Source organism: Puntigrus tetrazona, chromosome 14 (genome assembly GCF_018831695.1).
Source record: "Puntigrus tetrazona isolate hp1 chromosome 14, ASM1883169v1, whole genome shotgun sequence".
In the NCBI taxonomy this organism is placed as follows: Eukaryota; Metazoa; Chordata; class Actinopteri; order Cypriniformes; family Cyprinidae; genus Puntigrus; species Puntigrus tetrazona.
In genome coordinates, this window is record NC_056712.1 from 13,631,434 (window position 1) to 13,645,068 (window position 13,635).

The 13,635-nt window shown below is 35.0% G+C and overlaps 1 protein-coding gene across 5 annotated transcripts in view; it reads left to right on the forward strand.

The window, feature by feature from the left end:
- The window catches only part of LOC122358235 (A disintegrin and metalloproteinase with thrombospondin motifs 2), a 105,673-nt gene that overhangs the window by 42,483 nt on the left and 49,555 nt on the right, over window positions 1–13,635 (forward strand). For all 5 annotated transcript variants that reach the window (XM_043258021.1, XM_043258023.1, XM_043258022.1 and 2 more), the window contains exon 3: window positions 840–1,011. In XM_043258021.1, coding sequence (XP_043113956.1) covers window positions 840–1,011 — 172 coding nt within the window. The remainder of the gene's footprint in view (window positions 1–839; window positions 1,012–13,635) is intronic.

The following is a 13,635-nucleotide window of genomic DNA, read 5'->3' on the forward strand; positions in this document are numbered from 1 at the left end:
CAGAAGAATAGAGTGGACCAATGATTTCATTGGTGTAGTTAATTTCCTTTTGACCGTGATTCATTTTCTTTAGCTTTTCTTCTTGTTGAATTCTTTTAAATGTTAGTTGTCATTGTTTATATACGGCATTACTTATTAATATTTCATTTTAAATTAATATTTTTATTCAGCAAAGACTTAGCAAAAGATTAGTTTAAAAATATATTGTTAAAAATATTGTTATTTTAAATGGATTTTTTATATTCATCAAAGAATCCTGTAAACATGTCAGAATAATTTCCAAAGGATCGTGTAACACTGAGCACTGAGGTAATGACTGTTAAAACAATTTAGCTTTGCTGTCACTGGAATAAATTACGCTTAAAAATATTTCGAATAGAAGGCAGTTATTTTAAATAGTAATAATATTTCACAATATTACTGTTTGTACTGTAATATTTATTAACGAATGCAACCCTTTTTCCAAAAGCCTGATAGCAAACTTTGTTATTTAGATGGATATTTGATTGAGCACTATTTAACTGAAGATGCCTATTTAACACAACATTATAATCATTTTGATTGACTTTCTTATTTTTGCGGATGCTAGGGTTGTATGTTCAATCCCTGCACTTTTCACTTACCTGTTTTTTTGCGAGGAAGGAGTAAAACAGTGTAGATGAGTTCTCATCATCAGCAAGGGATTCAACCCAACACATGGGTCTTGTATTCTCTGTGCCGTTCAGTTTATCACAAGTTATCTGGAGTATTAGCTTGAAGAATGTTTTTGTTTGTTCTGTGGAATGGCGTAATTTTTGTATAAGCTGGCAATGTATTTAACTTTTTTTTTCTTCTCACAGGCAGGGATGATCAGAACTGAGCAGGAGGAGTTTTTCATTGAGCCAGTGGAAACGGGACATCATGTGATTGAGCAAGAGGAAGAGGACGGGGGTCGTTCTCACATTGTGTACCGTTCCGCCGCCGTGAAGAAGCCACCTGTTAGCTCACTAGCTGCAGACTTTCACTCCAAAGGTTAGTCCTGTTCAACAGCGTTTATGTTAACCTGGGTATTTTGCCTGTACATGCTAAAAAGATCCCCTGCTTGTGTTATGGGGTTGTACAATTGTTGCACTGTCTAATGTATAAATGTTTCTAAAGCGATTTCAAATCTCACATTTTTAAAGAGGTTTTGCGAAATAGTTGCATTGACATTTACTGTCAGTGAGGTTATAACTAATGGTTCATGTGGTGGACATGCATTGTTAACCCAAAGAGTCAAAGGAGGCCTCTGGTCAGCTTGGGTTTCACTGTTTGGATCATCATCCACTGACTGCCCAGCTGAGTCCAACATTAGCTTTGCTCTCAGTGAAGTGCCACGTTGAAGAAAAAGAGCGGTGTCTACCAGTAATTGTGAGTCATACGATTAAATAGGAATTTGGGTTGTAAAATCGGTTATAAAACAGCCACTCAGTAACATTTATTGCATTGCTTAAACTGTTTTCCTTTTATATAGTTATGTCCTCATGATAGGTAAATAACAGAATCCTTGTGATAAAATAAAAAAACCCAATAACAATAGCAATATATATAGATCATTATCAAATGACTCAAATGAGTAATCAAATGTCATGTATAATCAAAATCAATTCTTTTTAGCAAAATGAACTCCCTCCTGTGCTTTTATTGGCAAGATTAAGGTTTAGATAGCTTTTGAGCATTTAAACATGCTGTCAGTTGAATGCTTACAAGTGACATTTTGCAGCTCTGCCAAGCAGCAGTTGAGATGTTGTTAGCACCATTTGGTCATGTACTTATTCAGGAGGTAGAAAATCAATTCAAAAGCTTTCTTCAGTTGCTCTCTGCATACACAATTTCAGCTGTATTTTTCTCTGCGTATAATGTGTTTATGGCAAAACCATTGCACGGTTTTTACCCTTGCTGCATGTCAGTACATCTGCTGTCAAAAGCCTTCTGTAATGTAGTGACTGTTGGCACTTTTGTTGTTTTTGTTTTAAGGATATGTTTAATGAAAAAAATGTGCAAGCGGTGATAGTCTAAGCGCGCTTCATTCTTTTTGTATTTAAATTGAAACTTTTCTGTATAGCTTTTATATGCATTCCATTTGTGGGATTTGGTTTTGTTGAAAAATTGTCATGCTTCATTTCAGGCAGAAAACAACATGCAGAGGCAGCATGTTTTAGCATGATTCCCCCCCCCGTTACATTTCTTGTCAGAGGAGTGGCAGCCATATGGGAAAAATAACTGTTGCTCATGCAAATAAACAATTATGCAGTTATTAATTGGTTTTCATCCTAACAAACCATTTACAGTAGCTGCTCACTAAAACAGTAAAATTAAAAGGGAAATATAAATAATATCTGGTTATGAAATATATACAGAAACAGATTTTTGTTAATTAAAATGAAAATGACAAATAATTGCCTGGTCCTTATTTTATGGTTAATTATGGGGAAAAGATAAATATAAAAAAAGAATGTTAACAATGAAAAGAATATATAAATAATATAGTATTTATGAATGTGTGTATATATATATATATATATATGTATATACATAATAAATACTAGTACTAGTACTAGTATGAATCATTTTATGTTGTACAGTTTAAAAAAACATTTATAATTTACTAGCATTTTTATATATCTAAAGATTTTATAATATAATGATATGTTAGTTTTTGGAAACTATTCACAATAAGGATAAATATTTTTTACACAAGTTGACTATATTAGTTAAATACTTCTAAAGCATTTACTTCATGTTGATTCCAACATTTACTAATACATTATAGTTGTTCTATTAATGTTAATGTAATGGACCACAGCTAACTTGTAGTGACAGTGAACTGTTGTATTTTCATTAAATACCTTTAACAAAATGAATAAATACTGCAATAAATATTATATGATATATTATATGAATTATATGATTGTGTGTATGCTTTAATGACTGATTATTTTCAACCCGATTTTATCATTTAATTCTTAATATAGCATCTTTAAACACTTTTTCTACCATTATTGAGATATCATTTATATCAGATGCACTACATTAGATAAACGCTGCTATTTGTGTTGTGATTTTATCGTATACACATTGGTCACATTTTACACTAAAATGAACAAATTTGAAACTTGCTGCAGGAAGATGAATCATGCGTCTGCAGTGGATCCCATCGTTGCTGACTAACTAATACATCAATGTGTGAATGTCGTTAAAAGAAACACATACAGTTCAAATTTTCGCACATCAGCGGTATCTTAGAGCTCAGTAATGTGGAAATGTGCAACAATCATAGACTCATAGTCTTTCATAATTTCCTTATGGCCTTGAATATGTGAACAGACTCACTGAATGAATAGTTCACCTTAATTTGTTTGCCTGTTGCTTAGAAAGATTTGTGGCTTGTCCTTGGCAACATAGTTCTGTGTATTGTGTATTTATCCTTTTGAAAGAGATATTAATGATCAGATCTTCCAGCAATTGACAGAAATTAGGGACATTTTGTTTGCCCAGTCATCAGAAGGTGATAAAGTGATCTTCAACCAGAAGACTAAGACTTTGGGCCAGATTTACTAACAGCCGGCTCCGGCACAAACCGTCTCTTGTCATTAAAAAAGAGACTGTTGGAATTTACTAAAGATGCTCAGTGAGGAATTAGTGCTGAAAAGGCATGGAAACAGTAATTTTTGTGCCTGACCTTATTGAATATGTGTTTGTAGAAGTTATTAAAATGAATCATGCAGTGGAATTTACTAATTTGCACTTGTCAAATTACTGGTGCCATTATTTAACATTCAGAAAAGCAGGCGGTTATTTGTGGTGCTTGCATTGTGTAGATTGCACTGGTCATTATCTGCTAACACTAATTTGCTCTGTTTAGTAAATCTAACCCTAAGGCACTTTATAAAAATGTACCTCACTGAATGGTGTGCCATAAGTGCGAAAAATGCAAGAATGCTCTGTAATGCAACTTAAAGTTGCAAAACACCCAACTGAAGAATGAGAACAACCAGACAATTGCAAAAATCACTAAATCTAAAAAATTGTTGTAGCCTACTCAATCACTCTGATTTTATGATGTTCTTGGGACCAAAACGTGTCATTTCACTTTTAATGTCAAATTGATCACCTAAAGGTCAATCAATCTCGGCCTTTAGGACTAGAGGCATTGACACAACAGTGCTCAGGTATGAGAGGCATCATAACTTTCAGTCATAGCCCCATTGTGTAGCTTTGAATTGCATTGAACGGGTCCTGGAGCGTACGTTGAATATGGGGGATTATGAGGGTCTATTCTGAGCACTTGCGCCTGACACCAGAGCCGCCAATAATAAGGGAATAAAAGCAGCTGTGAAGAGGAAAAATTAGTTTTCGTAAGAGTGTGTAAGAGGATCTGGAAGGAGACGGATCTTAGCGAAGTGTAGACTGGTGTTAATGCTTTGTCATTGACACCTGCTTATCAGCTGATTCCACTTCTGGAGTGTTATGGTGTGTGTGTGTTTGCATGCTTTCTTTCTGTGTAACACCCTTTTGTGATAATATTATCTATACTGAGCCCTTCACCCAGTTGTATGTGCATTTAATACATGCATCTCTGTACACATGCACAAAGTAGACTCTCTGTTGCTTGGTGAGCTGCAGTGTGCGCCTATGAAGCGCTAGGGTGAGTCTGGATGGCGTGGGAAGCGACGCTTGGGAGGTGGTCGTGCTGCACTCCGCTGTGAAAAAGCAGAGTTTTTCATGGCCAGACGGTCATGTGACGCAAAGACAGCATAACCGAGTGTTCCTGCTATGCTGCATTTCACCTTCTCAGCACCGTCCATTAACAACATCAGTTTAATGGGTGTTTTTGAGGTGAACTCTGTGATCTAACTGTTTCTTACAATTTAATGTGAACCATAGTGTAATTTGTTGAGTATGAATGTTATGTAAATCAAGTTACTAAATACTTTTTTTTTTCTTGGTGATTTATAGCAACAAGCATTGAAAGGTCTCTGTATGTTTATAAGGATTTTGTGTAACATTGAAGTATAGAGACCAGTTCTCACTATTAACTAGTTGCTTATTAACATATTTGCAGTTTATTAGTACTTATAAAGCACATGACCATATTCTACATTCCTCATCCTACCTACAACATACAATTGAAAACTACCTTATATTAGCAGCAGATTAGGAGTTTATTAAGTCGTCACTGATGGTTTATTAATGGAAAGAATTGGACCTTAAAATAAAGTGTGACAGCTTCTGTAATATTAAGCAACATTGTGAATATTGAGGTGATTACGTTTTCAAAAAGCTGTAATTGGATTAGTATGCTATGGTACTGCAATTTTTTTTGAAATAATAAAAATCCTCTGGTTAATTTCATAGATGCTATTAAAATCCCATGCAGCAAATTTATATAGTGTTAAATCACTTTTTTATTATGTAAAATAAAATCGGTTTCACATGAACAGATTTCTTTTAATTAAATTCATTAACTTAATTAAAAACAGGTCAGTTAGATGCAGCCACAGGAAGCCTATTTAGGTTTATTTATTTAATAATGTGTTTACAAGATGACTAATGATAATTAAAACTGTTATTTTTAAATATTATTATCTGTTTTATCAAATGGGAATGCCCAGAGTTTGCCTTAATTCAAATGGTAGAAGATTTCAAATTTTTAAATAGTATATTGTCATGAATTATCTTTTTTAAACATATACTTAAGACAATATTCAATATTCATACATATATTTTTGCCTGATGGTGAAAATATTAAAATGTTTTTTAGCTGTGTTACCTAGCTGTGTAATAGCACTTTGTTTCCAGAGTCTATGTGGATTACATGTCCCCTCAGTTCTCCTCTTTATCAAGAGAATATTCTTTTGGTCAGTGGACTGAGACATGCACAGACAGATGGACCCCCATGAGGCGTATCCCACAATGCATCACCTGCTTCAACTGCTGCCTCACCCTCAGGATGTTCTCTAACCAAATACAGTTTGTCTGAATAACTCTGTGCTTTGTTTTTAATGGTCATGCTGCTTTTTTCTTGTCTTCAGTGAAGTTGAACTCTGTTTGAGTCACCGTTTGATGGTTCATTTGGTAGACCAGAAGAAGACAGCTGTCGAGAGGGTTTAATTTTACACAGTGTCTGTTTTTCTAGCCCGTTTTGTTGATTTTGTCTGGAAAAAGTAGGTTGCAAGTGAAGCATCCAACAAATTAGTGTAGTAGCACTTAATTGTCACATTGTTATTCTGTCCATATTGGCAAATCCTCTGAGATGATGTGCACCACCCACATGAACAGGATAAATTAGTGACTCACTGATTCTCATGTGTCATATTTGGCGAGTTGTGTTCATTGTTTCATATGCTGTTATATTATGTAAAAGAAAATTTCCATATTACTGTCTCCATTGCAAAAAAAAGAGGAATAAAGAATGTTTTTGTTTTGGGTTTGTTCAGGATTTTAATAAGATGCTACCCTTAAAAACAACAGTCTACATCTGTTTGGCATTATATAGTGCAGTAATTAACTTTTTATTTATTGGCCCAATTCAATTTCGTTTCACAGCCTTCAGATGATGTCACCTTACTTAAGGCACCATTAGATCATTGCTTGATCATAACTTTAGTGTCTTGCAGGAATTGAACGAACAACCTTCCGGTTACCACTCTAGATTCTTAACTACTACACCAAATATCCTGCTGAATCAATTTAACTGGCCTTTCCCCATTGTGACTGTTTTACAAGCAAACCTGTAGGCCAAATAAGCAGCCATTTAATCCTGGTTCAGCAGTGCAGCCTCCTACACAGTGACTGTCCAGGCCCATTACATCATGTCTTGGGAGAATTGCACACGTAATGGACAGAAGTAGAAGAGGAAGGAAAACTGAAAGGAATTCTGTTTCTTTTCATTTCTTTTTCTGGTTTGGGTGTGTTACCCAATGGTTCAGTAAGAGGTCATTAATGTCCATCACTTTTACTCTATACGCCTGTTGTTTTTAAACGTGTGGGGCAGAACACTTTATTTAGTGTTGTGGAAATGGGAGGAATGGCCACACATACACACAATCACACAACCAGTTTAAATGTTATGTATCTCACTCGATTAATAGTTGTAGACTGTCACACATGCACAGATGGCATCCTGCAAAACTCACTGGAAGTCAGCGGAAAAGCAGCTCCACAATAAGAAGGATGGTACTACTTGAGATTATGTGTCTAAAGCTCTTTTTGGCCAGGCCTGTTCTTTCACAAAACATTTACAAACCTATCACATGGTTTCAAAAGCGATTTTATGTCCTGTCTCGGTTTCTGTAACATTCTTCAGATTTTCTGCTTTTGTGTCCTACTTGAAAAAAAGGATCATACAGGTTTGGAACGACATGTAAATGGTGGTGGCTTGTCGAGTTTCACATTCAGTACTAAGCTATACAGTATCACAGATGTGCAGAAGTGTTTTCAGCATCAGCTCTCCCGCACCTGTTTAAACCTCATCCAACTGTCGATCTGGTCTTCATTCTGGGTTTGTCCCCGTCTCTCTTAGCAACTCACGCTCTGGTATGCCTGTCTGTAGGGAATCACAAACCTTTACATTTTCAGCTCAGCAGAGCTGTCGGATTTCACTGGTCATGAACAGGAACTGTGAGGACACACATATGGCCTTTGAACTGCATCCATGTAAAACAAAAATGTAGAAGAGTGTTTTTATAACTACACCCAGACAAGAACTTGATCAAATATATATTTCATACTAAATATATATATATATATATATATATATATATATATATATATATATATATATATATATATATATATACATCCCTATATATTTGCTTTTGTATTCCATACATTTTCCAGGGTTTTTCTTATTCCTTTAATAAACCATCCAGTTGGGTTTCACCCTTTCTCCACAGGTGGTCAACTGGTATTCATAGCTACACCTATAGTATGCAATTATTTCAGTCCTGCTGTTTCCATATGTACGTTCTGTAAGAAGTTCACTGGATTTGTTTGAACTGGACAGATTACAGGGCAGCCCCAAAGCCGGTTTTAGTGGTTTTTATGAGATCTTGACTCCAGAACATCTGTTCTGAAAGGCCTAATATTACAAAAAAATAACACACCCAGTATTCCCAGAGATAGACCCAATGGACTTGAACACTAGAGGAAGCAGCTGGTTGTAGGAACGCTTCCTTCACTAAAACTCTATAATTTCCTCACACACACACTCTCTCTCTCTCTCCGTCTCCTTTTCTGTTTCTCTACTCTCTGCTTACTTTCATGTCTCCATTCATTTGTAACACCTGGAAAGGGGACATATTGATTATCAGAACAAAGTGTTTTACTTCTTTTGCAGCTTGTGCTATGAACTGTTGCAGTATGTGTACTTGTTGAAGTTATGGCGCTATCTGATCACATTGGACGCTACTATATCAGAATACCAGTTTAAAAGAGGTTTTTGGTTTGAAATACAAGCAGTCAGTTGTACAATCTCTTTTTTTAAGTTCCCTGTCATAGTTTGACATGCCTGCTTTTTTCAGACATAACATATGCATGATGAGCTCTTTTGCTTTCTTTCTCTTTATTACCCTATAAAATATTACCATTTACGTTTTCGCATCCTCACAGTTTAAGCTGCAACAAAGCATATTCTTGGCCAGTTTATCAGTGTATAAACCAGAATAATCTCCACTGCACTCAAAATAACTGTTGCTCGGGAGCCGTGTGCTATCAGATGCTTGAGATAATTCTTAAGACTGTTTCATGTGAGAGTGATTCACCTCAGAGTGCCGTTCTCCGTAGGTCTGTTATTGAGCCATCACTCTCAGTGCCACACCACTATCATTACAGGGAGGGGGGCAGTATGGGAAATAGCAGGGTGTGTATCCGCATGAGCTTCTGGGATACACATTACGAAACTGGTGATTCACGATGTCCATAAGCAGTACACATGAATGCACATGTAGACACCAGGGCTGTCAATTTAATTAAAATGTAATTTAGTTAATTAATTATATAAACCATAATATGATAATTAAGTAATTTAATCATCTCTATGTAAGTTCCATAATAAGGCTGGCTTAAAAATTAGCACAGTGTGCAAACATCCTAAATTGTGTTCATTTATGGTCTAAAATTTAGTTTCTGTAAGTGTTGTAATGAATTAACGACACGTGTTGTGGCTTTAAAAAAAGGAGGACAATACATTTGGAAAAATAAGATACATTTTTGGCTTTATAAAATATAATTATAAAAATAGGAATGCATGTACAATAGCAACATGTTGATTTTTTTTGTACAACACTTTATTTTAAGCACCAATTCTCACTATTATTTAAGAATAAAATATTTGTAGCTATTTTTACCTTTTTATGATCATTTATAGAACCATCTGCTTGCTATTACTGCACTTTTTGTTCTTTTTTAAACAAATAAATAGGAGATAATTGAGCGTAACAAAATAAAACATCTGAGACTTTCTGTTATTTGTTTGGAAATTGTGAGCAAAGTTACCATGGTCATCGCAGACTGTTCAGAATTACTCACATGGCGTCATGTTTTTTCAACCAGCGTGGTTTAAAACCTGCGGTAATATGATCCTCAACATGTTTTGACGGTTTTGTTTTGAACCCTTTTTTAGCTGTCCACACTTCTGCATTTCATTATGTGATACATATGTCGTGTTTTTCATTAAAGTTCCACTCCAGAGTTGCCGGCAACATGGCTATTTTAATAGATATTCACATGCCCTTAATTAGAGATACTCCGGGGGTAATTGAATGCCCAAATGACACCTCTGGCCTATTAGAATTCATTAATGTGTTGTGATTAGCATTCACAGTGCTCCCCGGAGGTGTTTGAGGAGAGATCGTTTTGAAAAAGGAGGTCTGGATCACACATTTCAAAGATGCTACAGCAAAGTCTTGATTATAAGTGTCAAAACTGCACTGCTTACTTGAATAAAACCTCTTTGAAGCCCAATAACCACTGTTTTTTTAAAGCGGGTGTAATGTTTATAATCTCCTGACACTGTATAATTATATTCGAGATCAAGTTTTGAGATGATGGTCGGATCTAGGGTGGTTCAGAGTGGTTTCCTTAGTTCCAGATGGTTTACTCGGTGTGATAATGAAGCATGTTAGCTTTGAGCGTGAGTGATTTGTTTATTTGGCAGGGGGAAGGGTTTGATGTTGGTAGTAGGTCATGAAAAGCATCTAAATGGTTTTGAATGTGTAGCTGGCAGCTAAAACGCCCGATAATGATGTAGTGGGTTTGATTCATAGTGGCGTCTAGCGTGTCATGCTTCAGTTTGGACAAATTTAGCACGTTCACGTGTACGCATTAATCTATTATAAATATGCCCTGTAACTTACGCTCATATGCAAGCATTTTTCATTCATGTAGAGTGTAGTGGAGTATAATTTATAATCAAAATAGCAATATAGGAAGTATCGCGTTAAGCAGGTCTTGTTGAAGAGGTACAAATGTGAGCACTTAACAGAGCAGTAGGGACAATCAAAATGGACTTGTCAGTGAAAAATCAACTGTATTGCTAATTATGCTATTCACTGGTCATGTTTCAAAAATATTTCATTACAGGATATAGCGGTCAACCAGTCACATTCAGAGCTGTGAGATTTAGAAACTTAAATGTAAAGCAAAAACGTTCTGCTTCTGCACAAAATAAAATTTTTGGAGAATTTTGGCGACCAAACAAGTTTTGGTTATCGTTAGACCACTGAGGCACAAAATATCTTCTTTAAGGTTTCACAAATGAAAGAAAGTTATACAGGTTTGGAAGGACATAATAGATCGTCCTTTTGATAGTTTTGTCCTTTTGTATTTTCCTACATTCTTTTAAGTGTTTGGATAAAGAAAAAGACTCTTTCAAGAACAAAACTGATTGATTTCTGCAGAGTGTATTGATGATGGTCTAATTAGAATTTTGTCACAAACATTTGCGCTCATTAGGAAAGGCAATATAATCACAAAATGATTGCGGCTTCAGACATCAAAAAGGACTACCAAATTAAGTCAAGTGTGATCTTGCCAGTATTTATGCACATTAAAGTGTCTGCAGACTATTTTGGAGCTTAGATGAATGGTTGACTCAAAAATGACATTTCTATCATTATTTACTTTCTTTTCTTTATTTTCAATATTTGTATTTACTTTCATTTACTTTTCATCACATTACATTTCGTACATTATTTACATACTTTTAAGTGACCAATTACAAAATTTCACAATTTTTCTTTTTGTGTTTCTCAAAGGACAAAATCATAGAGTTTTAAAACAAGATTTGGCAGTATGTTTTGGGGTAATTTTTTTTGTCAATTTCCTATCCTGAAAAGTTTATTTTGCAAAGAGTGACTGAAAATTATTCCTAAATTTTACTGCCAGATTCTGGAAGCTAAATTCTTCAGAAAGTAGTGCCGGTCCTTCAAGAGTCACTCTCTACTTATCTGTCCATTAAACCTATAAAACATTGTCTTCATGCATTTCATAACACTAAAAGTGTGAGTCATTGTTTAGGATTTTTACCTAAGCAAAATCTCTAAGAACCTGACACCTTGTACTTTTGAAGACTTTAGGAAGGTTCTGAAAAAATGGTGGTGTTGGAAACTAAATGGTTCCTGATGGTTATACACCTAATTCTTTTTTTTTTTCACCACCTTTTTTTCTGTCCCTGTTGACCTAATGAGCTTTTTTTTTGCTTTCCAATTGCCTTAACTTTTTGTCTTAATTTTGAGTATTTCTCAAGGGGTTATAATAATGTTTGACTTTACAGTTGGAGTTTTGGCTCATTTTTTTCTGTAAAGCAATAAATGCACACCTTAATAAAAGTTTTTCCACTTCCAGCCTTCACAGACAATCGTATATCACTTATAAATAATTAAATACAAAACGAATTGTGATTATTAAGATTGATGTGGTTTGGACAAATGCGTTTAAAACAAAAAAAATGATCAGAATATCAGTGTACCTAATAATGATATATTGATATCATTATTAGGTACATAACATGATATATTATCTCAGAATTTCAGAAATCTGCTTTTTTTTTCTGGGCTGTTGTTTATTTCATACAGTGTGTTGCTCAATATCCACCCTGATAGATAAGTGGTCAAACTAGTTCGAAATTCTGAAGTATTGACACGAGTGGAAGAGAGGAAAATTGTTAAAAGCGATGTATATACTGCTTTTAATCGCTGTATATGTAGCTTTCACTTAAAAGAGTGAGCAATTGTGTATAAGCCTGATTAAAGATGATCTCCAGTAATTATGAGGGAGCTGATTTTACTGTCCTCGAGGCATGGCTAATTGAATGAACACTTATCTGATTTTTTCCCCCTTCTTTTTTCCTGGTTTCACTGCACTCAATAGCCCGTGGGCCTGCTGACCCGTGAGAAACCGTGCTAATCAAGTAGAGCAAGACATTGTCTGAATAATATTGTGAAGAACAAAAAGAATTTGCAAACATTTCAGCTCTATTTTGTATTTGTACTACGTTTATTGGAAAGCAGATTTCCGAGAAAATATGCATGCGGCAATCTTCATGCGTGTATAGCCTTCCTTCTTGCTCTCCAATAGAATATATGCCTTTGAAATAAATATGAAATAAAAGCAATCCAGGGTGGCCACACAGCAAATGGTTAAGGCAATGAACCGACACCTCTACTGGCTTATGGAGTAATTGTGTGCCGGGAAACCGTAGGGCTACCTAATATAGCCACACACTTTTACTCAAGCGAGTCTTATGCTTGCGGTACCCAAATCAATTTTACCCCATGCGATGGACATGATTTATTTCCACTAGTCTGAGCTCCTCGGTGTATTGACATTCTTTAGGTTTCATTATTGTGCTCCTTGTAGGGGTTTTCTAGGAAGAAGTAATCAAATTACATGGAATTTACACAATTGCCTTTCTTGATTTGAGGTAATATTATATTGGTTAATGAATTTTACATATGCACTGCTGCTCAAATATTTGGGGCAGTAATAAAGTTAAATATTTTTACAATTTAAAACAACTGTTTTCTGCGTTATATTTAAGCATACACGATCATTCAGTAAGTATTCTAATATGCTTAAGTTGGTGCTAGAGAAAACGTACTGTTTGCTGTTCTGATAAAAAATGTAAAGATTCTATAACGAATGGAAAGTTTAACAGCATTTTTAAGAAATAGTGATATTTTATAACATTTTGATGGGCATTTTGTGCATTTAAAATTAAAATTTGCTTATGGCTCTCTTAAATACCTGACATCTTAAAAAAAAAAACAAACAAAAAAAAACCCCCTCTCTTTACTCTATCACTGGTCACTGAGTTCAGAATTTCTTTTACACTAGACCTTGTGCTCCTTTTCTTACATAACTTACATAACTCTTTTTTTGCAGCTAAGTATGTTTGCTATTTCAGTTTCATACAGGCAGAACAAGGACATAAACTTCACAATTTGTCAGTTCATTGTTGTGAAATGTACCGATAGTCACGAAATCAACACTAGCTCGATATCATGCTCCACTCTTGTCGTGATTCTGTGGATTTCTCTCTGTCATCCTTTTTGCGTGTGTGTATTTGTACTCACACACATTTGTGGATTATATTCCTAGTCCTCTGAAGCCATA